The sequence below is a fragment of the Colletes gigas genome, unplaced genomic scaffold, assembly GCF_013123115.1.
Source record: "Colletes gigas isolate AHSC1104 unplaced genomic scaffold, ASM1312311v1 Colletes_gigas_Sc00007, whole genome shotgun sequence".
NCBI classification, from domain to species: domain Eukaryota; kingdom Metazoa; phylum Arthropoda; class Insecta; order Hymenoptera; family Colletidae; genus Colletes; species Colletes gigas.
In genome coordinates this window covers 1,620,348-1,636,255 of record NW_025106636.1, presented here as the reverse complement: position 1 = coordinate 1,636,255, position 15,908 = coordinate 1,620,348, and the positions used below count along the sequence as shown (strand labels likewise).

General features: G+C 42.6%; 2 protein-coding genes across 3 annotated transcripts in view; one reads left to right on the top strand and one right to left on the bottom strand.

Annotated features, from left to right (window-relative positions):
- LOC122396463 overlaps positions 1–3,885 on the bottom strand; it is a 99,187-nt gene extending 95,302 nt beyond the window's left edge. For both annotated transcript variants that reach the window (XM_043394903.1, XM_043394904.1), the window contains exon 1: positions 2,890–3,885. The gene's annotated coding sequence lies outside the window, so the exon portion shown is untranslated. The remainder of the gene's footprint in view (positions 1–2,889) is intronic.
- An 8,070-nt stretch (positions 3,886–11,955) lies between these two features.
- Positions 11,956–15,599, top strand: LOC122396379 (conserved oligomeric Golgi complex subunit 7). The gene is made up of 11 exons (XM_043394708.1): positions 11,956–12,164; positions 12,356–12,445; positions 12,874–13,059; positions 13,134–13,265; positions 13,332–13,515; positions 13,595–13,788; positions 13,875–14,366; positions 14,444–14,564; positions 14,635–14,808; positions 14,879–15,337; positions 15,416–15,599. Exons 1-11 carry the CDS (start codon positions 12,162–12,164, stop codon positions 15,586–15,588), a joined length of 2,208 nt encoding a protein of 735 aa, XP_043250643.1. The 5' UTR covers positions 11,956–12,161; the 3' UTR covers positions 15,589–15,599.
- Positions 15,600–15,908: the final 309 nt, after the last annotated feature.

Below are 15,908 nucleotides of genomic sequence, written 5' to 3'. Positions count from 1 at the left end.
AAAGAGATATTCATGCACAGGTCGGGGGAAAAAAGACCGGGGAATAAGAAATTCTCAAGTCCAAAGTGTTAGGACTTAAAAAACTGCCTCGAAGATAAATGACGTTAAGCGACTTTGCCGTAGATAGCGAAAATAGGAATGGCCGCAGTCGTAAACAGAAAAATTAAATGACTATGAATACTCGGGCGGTTGACCGAGGCCTTTTTATCGGACCCTAATCGCACGAGGGAACCTTACAACCGTTACATCGGTGATTGAAATGCTACAAAAATATGTACGTTTTGATGTAGTATTTACGGTTTGTATTTCGAACGTTAATTGTTTATAAACGAAACACGCACGTCGGAAGGAAAATTTTCCACGCAATATCGTCGTTCGACCTCTAAATTCACCCTTCTAAATATCATCAAAATCTCCGGTGGGGCAGTGATGGGGTCCCCTTGTCAGACAAGTACACCTAACGAGGTATCGACTACTGCCCGTCGAAACCAGTTTACTAAACTCACAGCCGAGCATAGCTCGAATACGACGAGATCATTGGTCGAGAGTTTTCAACGTGAAAAGAAACAATATTAGAAACGGTCGATTTCCTTAACAAAAAAAAAACTCCCCTATACTTGGGAAAAGACGAAATCCACGCCTAGAAAAGATCGATTTTCTTATCGATTCGGAATTGAAAGATCGCTAGTTGGCATTTTCACTCGGAAAATTTCAAGCTCGATACCGGTGACGTCGATTGCATAATCAAGGCTCTGGAAACGACCGCGCGAGCGTCTCAGGAAGCAGTGGCAACTCTCGATCGTCTTGTATCTTTTTTCGTAAGGATCAGATATTCATAAAAATTCATGAAGACAAGAAAAGCGACCGGATTTCCCACGGTCAACCTCGAAAACGCATCTAAAAAGGCATCGGACTCGATCGCGTGATGTCAATCGGTAATTTTCCGATGTGTCGCGACCGATCGATTCGGCCGTATTTTATTTTTGGAAAAACCCGTCGTCGCGCGAACATCGATGTGCATAAATTATCACGAGCAACGACGCCACGAGCTCCACGCGTTGAAGAAAATTGCGTATAAGGCAGGTGGTCCGCGATGACGTCAAGTAAAATCGCTCTTTTTCGAAGAGTTTAATACGAATTTGTTACGGCGTATCGTTAACGGAAGATAACGCAATTTTTACGAACGAAAAGGAAAAAGAAACTCTTGAAAAAAACACGATCACAATAGGATTTCGTAATTATTCGAGCAAGGTCCAACGCATACACGTTGCACAGCATGCTTCGAAATACATGGTGCAATACGAATGGAAACGATTCCTCTTTGAAAAATAAGTCGAAAGCGTGGAGTTATTAATTCCGTCGGAACTAGATAACGGAGTAAACAAACAGACGACGAAATGGTAAAAATTTTGTTTTACAGCTGATAAAAATTTTTGCCGAGTCGATTGCACGCCATGATATTCGTAGATAAGTTGGTGGTGACGCGATCGCTCGTGCGAAAAACATTTTACGTTCTATTACATTTCACAAGAACCCGCGCGAGGCCAGTGACAATCAACGCGCGGTACAAAACAAAAAAAAGAAAGAGAAAAAACGGTCAAACGTAAAACAACAACGACGCGATATCGAATTATTTATGAAAATTATTGTTTCGCAAAAACGTCCGAGCTGGTCGTTGGTTTTCCTAGAGAGACGAAAAATTTCCGCGCGAAACGATAAGCCGTCGTGCGTTAACTGTCGTTTACTCTGTCGGTTACTGCGCGGCAGAAATTCATGGAAAGCATGTTCGTTAATCTGATTTGTAACGGTGAGTCACTTGGAAATAATTCTGGTTCAAAAATGATTTCACGACCGAAAGACGCAATTCACGGCGATCGAGTGAAACATTTTTCGAGCACGTGTTTCCCACGGAACGCACTGTTACGTGTCTAGAAATCTCGCAGCCGGACCGTTTGCCCTCCCCTCTCGCGGCGCGCTTTCACGAGTAGCCACGAGAAATAAACAAAACTCTAATTACACACAGCGATACGCTTTCGACGAGCATCGGAACGCGTGCACACGTGCTGTGCGAATCGGTTTGCGAACGTCCAGTGTCAAGAACCGCGCCTAACGTCCATGGAACGTACGGCCAAAGCGGTCGTCGGGACGCTCGAAATTGCCTAGCTTTTGAGGTTATGTTCGCCGTGTGTAGAACGCGCGCGCACAGCCTTCCTCGAAAAGTATCGTTCCGAAAAGAGACAAAAACGTCGGAAGAAGAAATCGTCCGTACACATTCGCGTAGAATCGTGGGGGCACACGACGATATGTCGTTTCGTTTTCACTCGCGTCCCGTTTTACCAGCGTGTCTCTCGTTCCGTCCCTTTTTCTCCCATTGGTGGTGGTCTCCCCGCTGTCGGGATTGCGACGCGAACCTCTCCGCGTTCTCGCGTCGCGTCGCCAGACACACGCAGGAATTGTTGCGCGAAAAAGAGCACGGAACACGCGTAACCGAATAAACGAGAGAAGGCGAGGCGAGGACGAGAGAGAGAGAGAGGTCGATTGACAGACGAGGTCCCTCGACCGGGCGCTGTCATCGTCGTCGTGTGTTGTTATCATTTAAAATTCGCGATCGGAAAATTCGTGTCGACGCTCCTGTCGAGAGACAGAGAGGTGGGGGTAGAACGCGTTTACAAGCGCGAGCGGTACGACAGAAAGGGAGGGAGCGGCAGGGGGAAACGCGAGAAGGGAGACAGAAAAGGAGGGAGAAAGAGAAACAGACGCCGGTCTAACATGGCAGACGATGCCATGCAGGCAGAAAAAAAACAAGATCTAACGTTCGCGCGCGCGACACAGACGGAAAGACACTCGAGATAGCCGCGAACATGGAATGTAATTCGGGTACGTACTCACGTTTTCTCGTGTATTGTTTCCCAGGCGTCGTCCAGAACGTCGCTGAACGAGGAGAAAAAACGTGTAGAGGAAGAGAACACCACGCGCGGGGTCACGCACTCCGTGTTCCGTGCGGGTTCTCGTCGACGGACAAAACAACACGTCGCGGCGTCCTTTTCCGCGTTCGCGAGAATTCGCCCCTTCTCGCTTGACGGAACCAACGGCCAACGGTCCCGAAGTAAAAACCACCGGCACCACACGACGACGTCGACGTCGACAACAACGCGCGCGCGTGTTACAAAGTGCGTCGCCTTCGTTTGTTGTGTTTTCGGTAAACGCAGGTGTTCCACGGGGCGTGGAAGGGTGCGCGGCACATACGAACGTTTTTACGCACGAGGATACTCTCTTCTAACGTGAAACGAAGACGTGATCGAACAAAATGGCGTTTGCCGGACCGCTCGCGCGCGATCAGGTGGAAAATGCCGGAATGCTGCTGCTAGGAAAGATCGACTGACTGCCGAGGTCCGCGGCCCTAAGTGGTTTGACGTTAAGAACGAGCCGAACGAGCAAGAAGGAGAGACAGAGAACGACAAAGACGGAAGGGAACAGAGAGGGAGACAGGCAGTCGGAGCGAGACAGAGAGGGAGGAGGAAACGACCGAGAGAACCGCCAACGGTAACGAGACGAACAGAGAGAGAGCCAACGAGCACGGGGGAAGGGATGCGCAACCGATGGTGGGAACAGAGGGGCAATCACAACCGAAAGAGGGGAAACGTCCCACTATTTTCCACTGTCCTCGGACGACTTCGACTACCTTCGATTGCTTTCGACTATGAGCAGGGCCGTCTCGCATTATGTCTAACGTGGGTGGGAATTTTCCCGCTGCTAGAAACAAATCCCATCAACGTATACTTACCGAATACTTCCGAACTCGTGCACAGCCACCCTCTTACGATTATTTTACAACTTTTCAGTCCACGGTGCCGTTCCAACGGAAAGTTTTTTGCATTCTGTTATTATTACATGCCAGACTATTATCTTCGTGAAAATATATCGTTCGATCGAATACTGCAATTTACACAGTCTACTATTATTTGCTCTCCCATTGTTCCACGATGTTTTCGATCTCTCGCGGAAATTCCGTACATGTTAAATGCGATGCATTATCTATAACAGGGGTTCTCAATTTCGCCTAGAATAATCAACGTATATGCTTAAATTTTGATAAACAAGATTCGACCAACTTTCACTCGATAAACGTGTATTTTCATTTTCTTCCTTGCACGCCGGAGAGTTACGAGGACAAATATTATTCTAGATATTAGAATATTATATAGATTTAACACGCAAAAAGAAAGAAAAAAAACACTTGCAAACCGTGATCTAAATTGAAATTTCTAAGAATAAATATCGTGCCAAACGTTTTTCAATGTTTCACAGAACCCGTAAAACGCGAATCTCGTTAACGGATGTTTTTCGACGGTCTTTTAAGACGAGTAGCATTACCGAACGTAATAACATAAACAAAACGGGATGAAATGTTAGACGAAGCTTATGAAAAACAGTAGGAGAATATCTACTAATGAATTACGCAATAGGTCTTCGCAGCGTCACCTTACGAGAAGAAGACACAAAAAACGATCCGTTCAACTCGACCGAGAGTTCTCAAAGACGTTTCGCAAAGACGCGACGCAGTGTGTTCTCCCGGTTTGATAACTCCCAAGTTAATTTACGTCTCCCCCTCCCCGGTTTCTATCGGACGTTGCCCGTTAAAAGGTTTCGTAAAACGGTGCTGCACCGCCCTACACGAGACCGCGACGGACTCAAGGCACACACGCGTTCCTTTCCCAGCAGCTTTGTGTTTCTGTGCGCTTTCCTTCGCCGGTCCGTTTTGCTCGTTCGTTCGGTCGTCTCGCGAGGAATTTCTAAAAATCAATATAGGCGCAAAGCGGGAGCAGGAGGGGTTGCAAAAAAATTCGATATCCCGTTCGCCTCTCGTTCCTCTATTTTCTCTCTCTCTCTCTCTCTCTCTCTCTCTCTCTCTCTCTGTTCCTTTCTTTTTTACCTTTTTCACCGTCTCTGCAGTTTTCTTTTTTGTCTGCAACGCGAATTGCGCAGTCGACGGGCTCTCGTCCCCTTATGGTCCCCGCGAGGGAAGCGTCGGCTACTCGAATCAACTCGATCTTCGAGGAAGAGAATTCACGAAGGAAGTGGCTGGCGCGCTACGGGGCTACGGGCAGCGAAGAAGCGCGGGAGAGTTTATTTTCTCAGAAGCATAGCACGGACTCGGTACAGTCTCTGCCGTTACCGGCTGAATAATTTCAACCTCGCCGTACGCCCTGAGATAAGCCTACGCACACCGACGCGCGCGCGATCATCGAGCGTACAGTATCACGGACACTGGGACACGGTGCATCTCTCGCTCGACGATGTAATTCTGACTTTGCACCATTTAAATAAATACTCATTTTCAACTGTGTCTCGATTTTTTCACGCCTAAGCCACGCCGATTCCCGTTTCCGTCAACCGAACAAACCTACGTCCGAAAATGGCCACTTGGAAAAGAAGAATTTTCACGCTACACATAACAAAAACATTTAAGCGATCCACGACGTTGGCTCGGATATCAACAAATAGGAAAGGAACAATTTTTCTTGCACAAGTTAATTCTCGAAAGTTCAGGAATTCCACATCTTTTTCGTTGCTTGGTCCCACAAGTTTTTTTTAATATACCTACGTGGAATTCCTTTTATGGCTGAAACCGTCTAAACCCTTTCTCTAATACCACGAACGTTCGAAAGATTCCTAATAAAGTATTTTTAATGCCAGCCATCGTGGCTTTCCCTGCACCATTCGATTCTTATTATATTACTTTTTCCATTATTACTCGTGCCAAATTCTTTTAATAATTAATTTTCGACGTTGTGAGATAATTATTTTAATAGAAACGGGGATATTCTGCTCGGATAATACAACGTTCGAATGGTGGGGCACTAAATATGGGGGTTATTTGATCGACGTCTGATGAAAATTCAAAAAAATTTGGAACTCTACAGAAATGTAGCTCAAGTGACGTTAATAACGTAATTGTTTTTTTGCTTCAGCGAAACGTTCTTTACATTCACGACAATATGAACAGTCACAATGTCTTTGAGGGGTTGCTTTCGCCCTTAGAACCGTTTCATTGCGGAAACAAAAAATGGTTGCACTTGAACAACATTTCTGCAATTTTTAATTTTCGCGCACATAATTTTTCTACGTACGATGCACAATACTGTGTCAAACTTTGAGCGATTCTTGAAGTCGACCTTCACCATACACTATAAACCTCGATTTGAATTAATAAACTTTTCTTCGGAGTTTGCTATCACGATCAATAGAAAGTGGTCTCTTTCCTAAGCGTACTAGATAAAGTTTTATATTTATCGAGCAAAATAATTTCCATGAACTAATTTGTAGAAAATAATCGTAATAGTAAAACCATGTACAGAATGTCCCAACAAGTACAGTAAAAGAAACTCTACGTTACTTGTTACTCTTAATTAAAATAGTAAAGCTGGTGCCGACATAGCAACATATTTATAAATATATGGATTTGAAATTCATGTTTTCCATACGAGCAACCCTAGATGCAGATAAGACAAATGGAAAAGGCAACTGGATCTACCACTCGTTTAAAATATATTTTTATAGAAGACCGAGCAAAAAGTCTGACTGTAGCATGCTAAACAGTCGTAAATGAATCTCTTCGCATTTGCAATGCTTTCCATATTTACGTCTTCGTCTGTAGAAATTGATTTAAAACACTGCAGCCATTTTTTTGGAGGACGTGAAATATAATTTTCTTTCATTGCTTCGAAATGAAAAGTATGTAAATTGACCCCGATCCTAGCGGGGTGTGGATTTGGGTCGCATATCGTGTTTGACTGACAGTAAGGTCCGTAAGTAAATTTATTTAATTTATAATAATTATATAAATTTACTTATAGACCACTTACTCAAACTTGATATGTGACTCAAAGTCATACCCCAGTAGGATAAGGTCTCTTATATCGGTAACATTAAGGCCGAGGTTTATTTTCTTGGCTAGCTACACAATTTTCATTAATTATCCGCTGAACTGAATTTACTATAAATAAACTAAACTAAGAAAAAACTAAATTGACTATCGTTTCCTGATTTCATACGACATACAGACGCACGCTATGCAAAAATATTTCTTTTCGAGCACCCGACAGTGGCCATTTTCGAACACAGTCAAAGTTATAGCATCGTAACTTGAAATCGTTCGAGGAAGCGGCTTCTAGTCGCTAATATCAATATTAAAACGACGTTAAGAGATGTAACGACGTCGATATTGTCAACTGTAAAAAATTGATCGTCGCAGCAGCCCGCGACAAATATGGAAATAATCTCTGAATTCGTAATTGATCTCGCGGTCAAGCCAAATATCCAAGCATCCTTTCATCGTTTTGTGTCGCCGAATGTATCAAATAAGATCGCGAAGTTGCTAAGCAAGAAAAGAAGATTTAAGAAAGTCTAAAGCAGGAGTTACAACATCGACGTTGGTAACAGTAAATTGAAATTAGAAGCCGTGGAAAAACGTAGTCATTTTATCATCGTTGCATCGAATATCGCGTGCAGTTAGGGAACATTTAACAGCGAGTACCACAGCCGTAGGCTTTTGCAAATGGTTTAACGCCTCTTTTCAGCGGGAATATTTTTTGGCTCGACGAAACGTTTACGATTGCCGAGGTTCTGGGGCGGGTTAAGGACCCGTTAGCTCGCGGCAGCCGATCGTATACACGTACAAACGGAACATATTTCGCTTCTTTGCCCGTTGAACAGATTAGTTCCATTCTTATCGCGGAAATTCGCGTAGAAAATCCTGACAAAGGGGAGAAAGAAAGAAAAATGGCGCGAAACGCGAGTTACAGACAGGTGGAGCAAGAGCGCCGGGCGCCACGGGAAAGGCCTGCAATCAAACGAGATTGAAGGAAGATCATTAATTTCATCCGGCAGCGTTTACTTTGCAAAGTGCCAGACGAAACCATTGATTGTCTTTCGAAAGTTTCCACAAGCCGCGGAATTAAATGGGGTTACATGCTCGACCGCTGGATTATTATCGTTCGTTGGAACTTCCGCGGAGATAGTTTTTGATCCGTTCGGGGGAGAAGGCAGGTCGACGGAACGAAAACAAAACCGGAATGGGCTGTTCGACGAATCGTTACAGTCGGGATTAGAATGCAACGACGCCGTATAAATGCACGGCGTCGACGACTGCGGGGGTGGTTACTATCACCAGGGTGGTCCATAAGTTTTTTTTTTTTCGTGCTTTTCTACCATTATTTCCCCAACATTTTCTCATCCGGCTAAACTCGTTTCGTTCCCACTTGTGCAAAAATTGCACGCGAAGGCTATCGTAGCTGTGAAAATTTGTTTGAAAAATTTTATCTAAAATCTCTTACGTCTCTAGAGATCATTTTGGTATGCTCTTGTACAGTCTTGTCTCGAGGAAAATATCGAAAAGGAAGCGTAGAAAAATCGAAAGCTGGAGTACCTTTGCACCACTACCGGAAGCAAAACACCAACAGAAAAACTATTCCAATTAGAAGAAGAAAAGGAGATAATTCAGGGAGTATGAAATTTTTGGACGTGATTATGCACCACCCTAGTAGCACAGAGCGCTGTATGGGAAGGTGTCGTTTGCAGGAGGATTGCTAATCACGGAATTCGTGCATTAGAGAGTCGTGTACCCTAAGCACAAGTACTCGCTCTGAATCTTATGAGTATTGTCTGAGGGTTTTTGTCGGGCACGCCGACGGGGATTGAAGCTTGGATGGCCAAAGCGTGGTGTGCGTTAAAAAACCAGAGCGAACGATTGGCTGGTCCAATGTAATGTATCTCAGCCGGACGATATATCGTAAAAAATACCGTACCAAAAAACTGGCTTTACCAAAAATATGCTTTTCGAGGCTCGACTGTGTGTTACGGGGACGAACGGTTTCGGACCAGAGGCGGGCAAAAATTCTTATCTGAACGAAACTCTCCAACGACGAATAAAAGCTACATCCGGTTTATCCGTAACCCGTTGAGTAAAAATAAAAATTTCAATTATAAAACGAAATATATATCGCGGATCGAGCGGATAAAAATTTAAATGTTCGATCGTATAAACGTCACGAATAAATTGCTACGCGTACGGAAGGAGTCGATTCCCTGTGCTACACAGCCACCGACGAGCACACAGTTTGCGTGCCGCGTTGTTTCGTCGCAGGGTTCAACAATGCGTAATCGGAGCCATACAGAGCCGTTTCGGGGCCAAATTGCACCTTCGTACAGGAAGGGAGATTAGTCGGAACTGTTAAGGTTGTTGGCCCGTTATCGCGCATTGATAACCACTTGCGTTTCTTTTTTTCTTTTTTTTTTGTCCACGTTGCTTGCTTGGCCGACAGTGCGCGCTGGGAGAAACAGTGCTTTGGCGTGGGGGGTGAAGAATGAAAATGCAGAACAGAAATTACGACACGTTACCTGCTCTCTCGACTCACCGGGTGTCTCTGCTTTCCGGGGAATCGGTCTGGCGGCCCCAGCCGGAAACACTCGGAAGTGGTTGGTCGGTATCGTGGAGAACATTTAGCCAATCCCGTGACCTCGGTGCCATCGAGCAAAAGGCTTGGGATTGGCTTGTTCGGGTCTCAAGGTCGAGGACGCCTCCTGCCTACGGGCCCCCGCATTGCACGAGCCCTCTTGGGACCAACTAAGTACAATGATCTTTCCGTACAAGGGCCACGGTTCTATAATTTTGCCACCTTACAGAAACGTAGCTTGTTTCTTCTATAATACTGGACGAACTATGCTGTACTGGGAATATTTATTCGAAGGAAACGGTAGACGTATCTTTCGGATTCCGACGTACCCCGTGGCAAAATTATCTAAGCGTTACGATAACGAACATGGGGGTCGTATCCCCGTCAGAATACGAAACGAGCTTAACTTTAACATTGACACGAAGAGACAGAAATAGTTAACATTGTTAAAAACGAACGTCGACGGTGTTTGATCGAATGAAATTGTGATTTTCGAAACGTCCCGGTATGGACGAATTGAAGGGCGACTAATCGACGGCCGCGCATTCGTATGCACGGCAAAATTACAAAATTGGACTACCGATCGACGCGCTTTATGCGCGACGTTAAATGCGTACGATTCTAATACGCTCTACTGATTGAGCCTGATTGCCGTCCGTAATAAAGTTCGGCTTTACAGGAAAGAATAATCTCCTCGTCGCGAGTGGAACTTTGAGATCTCGTCCTGAATCTACGATTAGACAGTTTAAATCAACGTTGTTTCCTTTCCTATAACGTTAAACCTCGAGTTCGATATTTGGCTGTTCGAATGCCTGACTGTGCAAAGCGTTTAATTACAGATGGATTTTAATTATTTAAATTAAAACTTGGTACTAGAATCGTTCGAAGAAGAGACTAAATCTTACTCCATGGGATTCAAATCACGTGACCGAAGTGGCCAAAGAGAAACACAGATTTTTATGATCGATGCATGTTTCGAATCGTTGCCAATGCTAAAAGATCAATTTGGAGGCATAGCTCGTTTCGACATACGGTAGCATCGTCCTCTCTAATGTATTCTTGTATCGGATACTGTTCATTGTACTCTCGATCTCTATAAAATGGACACTGCGAGACGAGAACGCTTACGCCATCGCGTTGCCACCCCCATATTTCACGGTTGACCTTTCATATCGATTCAACATACCTAATATTTCGAAATTTACTACTACTCTAAAATTGTTCAAAAGCAACTTAAAAATTCAACGCTGAGCATTCCACTTAAGTTTAATTTGAAGTTTAAGTATAGGTATCGTTCGAATATTTGTCAAATATCAGAAAGGAAACTCGATCGAACTCGAGGTCTCGAACGCTTTGAACAAGACTCGAAAACTGTTACGATACAAGTTTAGGTTCTTGAAACAGTTATGATGAACGTTTTTGAAAACGGTTTCGATATCTTTTCAAAACATTTACACTATACAGATTCGGAAACTAAAAAATAACACCGATACAAGAACTTTGACATGGGTATAATTCGACTTTTAGGTTCTTCGTAGCAGTTTCGACCAGAACTTCGTATATAACGGTTTGAAACAATTATTTTCGGAACCTTTTCAAGCCCTCCGAGAAATCTATAACGACGATACGTGGCGAGTCCACGGTAAACACGTACACAGAAAAAAGAAGCGATACGGTACGCGTGTGTAACACAACCTGGGAGGTAAAGAGCAGCTTTGTGCTCGACGCGTTGAACGTTCGCAAGAAAAAGGGCAGAGTACAAGTCGTGTCGCGGTTACGCTCGTCTATAGCTCTCCTTATTTTCGTCGCGACCAAGGCGATTTCGAGGAGGCGAAATTCTAAGTTCCAACTGTTGCGCAAATCGTCACGCGCAAACGCAGTTTCGGGGGCGTGGCGACCAACGAAGGGCCCGGAAGTGGCCGATAACATGCTGTTCTCCATTTTCTCTCCCTTTTCCCCTTCGATTTACCGCCTACCTCCTGGTAGGCAGTTCGTCGGAATCCAGGGCCGTGGATCGTGTCACGAGAAAACAGAGCCGATGATCGCGAGGGGGTGAAAGGGCTGTCTTCCAGAAAGCCCTGTTCCATCGTCGAATCCGTCTGCAATCCGAGATACAGAAGCCTGCTTATCACGACTATCGCTTTAAGAACGTACCACTTGTCTTACTTTAAACGGTTCTTTTAGTTTTCGTTCGTTCTTTGTTCTTATCCTAAAAAAGAGTTGCTGGTCACACACGTAACGCGCCGGCACAACGAGAACTCTGTCGTTTCGAACCTCTCGATTCTTTCGTATTTTAACGAAATAAGTCTAACCTAATATCGCGTACTGCCTAAGGGGCATATGTTGCACGACGTTCGCACGATTGATCCCCGCCCTTAAGTAGCCGCGAGCACTGATTATCTTCGAGGATGTAACGGAAATACTTGACGGTCGAATGTACCGAGAACGTTTGAATGGTTTAATCTGTCGCAATAGTGAGCGATAAGAACTTGTCCTTCCGGATCCTGGCTCGAGTCACGAGCAACACGCAAAGTGCAAAGTGGTCTCGCGGCGAAGCACTTCTGCGCTATGCGGCGATGAAGGAAAAGTGAAAAATAAATTTCCAACTGATCGTTACCGAATCGTTGCCGATCGTGCACAACAGTTCGCAATTCTCCGTTTACGAACGAAACGATATCCGAAAATTCGTTCCAACGAAATTTTGTCATGGTAAGCGGCACGAACAACCGTCGATTAACTCCGTTGATCTTTTTCTTAGGCAGTTATTGTTTCTTAATTTACGTATTTTTACAAATTTTTGCAAAAATTGTATGCGAGCACAACCACGATCGCAGCGAATACCGAGAATATTCTCGGAAAAGAGGATTGAATCGTACCTAACCTTAAAACAACGCTTTCAGGACGTGTCCGCGTTCTCCGAGGAATCTTTCGACGTTAAAGATTGGATCAACAAAACGTTCAAGTCCGCCGAGGCAGAAGAAAACAAAGATGTGAGTCGTGTACCGTTGTTACAATTCCCTTGATCGTATCCCGCCAATTTCTTACGTTCCTCGGCAGATTTTTTTCAAATTCAACTACACTGATGCAGTCACTAAACTGACCTCTTGCTTCCATTGCAACGCGGTCAATGACATCGCGTGTCATTTTCGAAGATGACAACTTTTTTTTCTAGCGCATCGCGACCGACAACATCCATATTTCAGAAATCTTTTCGTCTTAGTTTCGCGCGAAAGCGATTGCACGAACGGCTTAATTTTGTCATTGGACCCGAATTTGTAACAGTAATTTTTCGTTATCGCATCTTCCAATATTTCTACGATATCTCGACACTGAAATAGTACACGATTTTTGGATTGTTTCAAATATGAAGAAGCTAGTTTTCTTCGAAATAATTCATCAATAATGTTGCCCCAATTAGGCATTTGTTTCATCCCTGGTGATGAAGTTGCAACTGTATGTTCAACAAGTCAATGGTGCTTTGGAGGAGACTAGTCAGTCTGTTCTTTCAAGTTTGCCAAGAGTTTTAAGGGATACACAGCTTTTGCAACAAGAAGCTTTGGCTCTGAGAGAAAAAATGGTTGTTGTCAAGGAAGAAATTGAAAAGGTCGTGTTTTTAAATGCTCTTTAATATGTAACAAGACTACTGTATCTTCCATAATGATAACATTTATCAAATAGGTAGAGAAAGACACAGCATCCTCTATGGCAACCTTAGAAAGAATAGATAGGATAAAGACAGATCTGCAAACTGCTAAACAGGGTTTGCACGAGGCTGACAATTGGAGTGTACTGGCCAATGATGTTGAGGAGGTAAATAATGAAATAGAAGGGAGGAATATTTTACAAATTTTCTCTGTGTTCTTTTTAATATCTCAGGTATTTGAGTCGGGAGATGTAGAAGCTATTGCAAATAAGTTGTTCAGTATGCAAAAGTCACTGGGTATGCTTATAAACGTTGTCGATTATGAAGATAAAAAATTACAATTAGAAGGTTTGAAAAATCGATTAGAAGCAATGGCTAGTCCAAGATTAGTACAAGCATTTACTGCTGCAAATTTGGGTAAATTACATTACTGGTAGAACGTATTTTACTAATTCATAGAATCTAACACCTAATCTTTCTTTTAAAAAATATTTAGAACAATCCAAAGTTTATGTGGATATTTTTAGTAAAATGGAACGTTTACCGCAACTCGTTAAATATTATCACAATTGTTTGAAAGTGTCGTTGGTACAAGAATGGCGGAGAACTATCGAATTAGCGCAAGACGAAAACGTTACTTACTGGTTACACAATTACTATGATAAACTACTATCTAGTTGGCACGATCAGGTAACTCTTAGGTTTCCAATCATTCGATTACTATCGGAAAATGTTCGATATATATATTTTACTAAAGCAGCGTGATTTTGATTAAGGTCAAATGGTGCCATCAAGTATTCCCAAATAGTTCGATCGACGTTTTGATCGAAGTGTATACTGATCTTCTGAAAAGTTTAGATCCAGGTATTCCAGAATGTATAGAAGCAATTTTAAAGCAACATTCGACTTCCATGCAATTGTCTTTGCTGCTCGAACTTAAACAGATCACAAGACATTTTGCAGTAAATCTGAATGGTGCGATCGAGGCATCGTCCCATGGAAAATTACAAAATCAAAAATTGCTATCGTTGGCACAAGCAATATACGCGCCTTATGTACCGTACATAGTAAAATATAATGTTTACGAAACTGCACAACTTGAACATCGTCTTCAGTCGATGGACCGTGCGCAAGATGATTTAAGCGAAACGATCAATGTTATTTCCCTAACTATTTCAAGAATAATGGAATATGCAAACGAGGCCAATAAAAGATGCAAACTTTTTACCGATGGCTGTGGGTATCCCGGTTTATTGAAATCTTTAAATGTACGTTGTTCGAAACAAAGTCTCACGGTAAAAAGATGTTAAAATATATGTGGTAAACATGTTTCTTATGTTTATAGAGTTATTTTAGTAAATATCTTGAAAAATATCAAGCAACCGTGCGGAAATTGGAACGCAAAAAAGTAAAGCACGAGGATTGGAATCTGTTTCAAATGTGTCTCACTTTGATGCAAACTATAGGTAATGCGTACAATTTTAAACTCTTTGGAAATTTACAATAAAATTCCCATGTATGCTTCAATTAATTTAGGCGATCTCTTGGGGCAAATTCAGCAATTTGAAAAGTCTTTGGTAATCGATATAACCGAGGCTAACAACAAACTACAAAGTGCAACAGGCAGTGTTTTTAATCAGTACAAAAAGTTACTGTTGAACACATCCAGTCAAACTGACCTGGAGAACCTTGTTGCATCTTTCCAAAAAGGTAATACCGTCAGATTTTTGTTACTACGAAGAATTACCGGTTAAAGTTCTCACGATTATTTTGTTTACAGAGGAAAAAACTATTCTCGACTCGATAATAAAATCTATACACAAACTATGCTCCGATTTGCATCACGCTACGTACGAAGTGATCTTTGCTCCGATTTTTACTCAGTTACTGCAAGTGCCAAAGGCACCTGCATGGTCAACGGAAGCAAACAAAATGACCCATCTGAGCGCAGATTTACCTGATTATAGTTTCGCGCCTCAGGAATACATAACTCAAGTTGGACAATATTTGATGACATTGCCGCAGCATTTAGAACCATTCCTACTCAGAGAAAATCCAAACCTAACTCGAGCATTGAAAGCGGCAGACCCGCAATATGCACAAGGTTTAACCGAATCTGGGTTCACCGGTATTTTGTTAGACATTATTGCTAAAGGGACGTGTCAAATGTTTCTAGATCAAACATTAGGGATTTGTCAATTGAGCTCTGCAGCGTGTAAACAACTTGCTACCGACATAGGTAAGTGGATTAAAGTGTTGCATTAGTAAAGAATAAGATGTACTTATCTAAATTAAACATTAGAAATATGTATCATAGATTACCTTGGCAATATATTGGAGGAACTTGGTCTCTCCCTGTTAGAAAACTTACAACACATGTCTCTCTTACTGAGATTATCGCCGGAGGATTATCAAAACGGCAGCTCTGGGTGTAATGCCAGGGTTGTGGCTGCTGTCAGACAGATGCGACATATAACATCTTCCGGTTGATCGCGTACATGGATGAAAAATCAAGATGCAAGATTGTATAAATGTACAACAAATATCTATCGTGGTAACTATAATTCAGTAATTTATTAATATCTTTTTTATAAAAGGTTAATATATAAACGGGAGTTCGCATATTTCATTTATAAAAAATTATAATATTCCGGTATAAACAAAATATATATTTTTAAAATCATCTGAAAGATGTTTATTTTACCAACTACATGAAATAACCCAATCGCGGGTTTTACCTCTAATAGTTTTGTACTCTGTTTTCATAGAAAAATATTCTTTCATTTTGTTTAAAAATATATAACTAAATT

Bases quoted from the DNA above. Each gene is read 5' to 3' on its own strand.
- LOC122396379 (XM_043394708.1), top strand. The intron at 13,060-13,133 runs GTCGTGTTTTTA...TTTATCAAATAG, and splicing joins TCAAGGAAGAAATTGAAAAG to GTAGAGAAAGACACAGCATC. The intron at 13,516-13,594 runs GTAAATTACATT...AAAAATATTTAG, and splicing joins ATTTACTGCTGCAAATTTGG to AACAATCCAAAGTTTATGTG.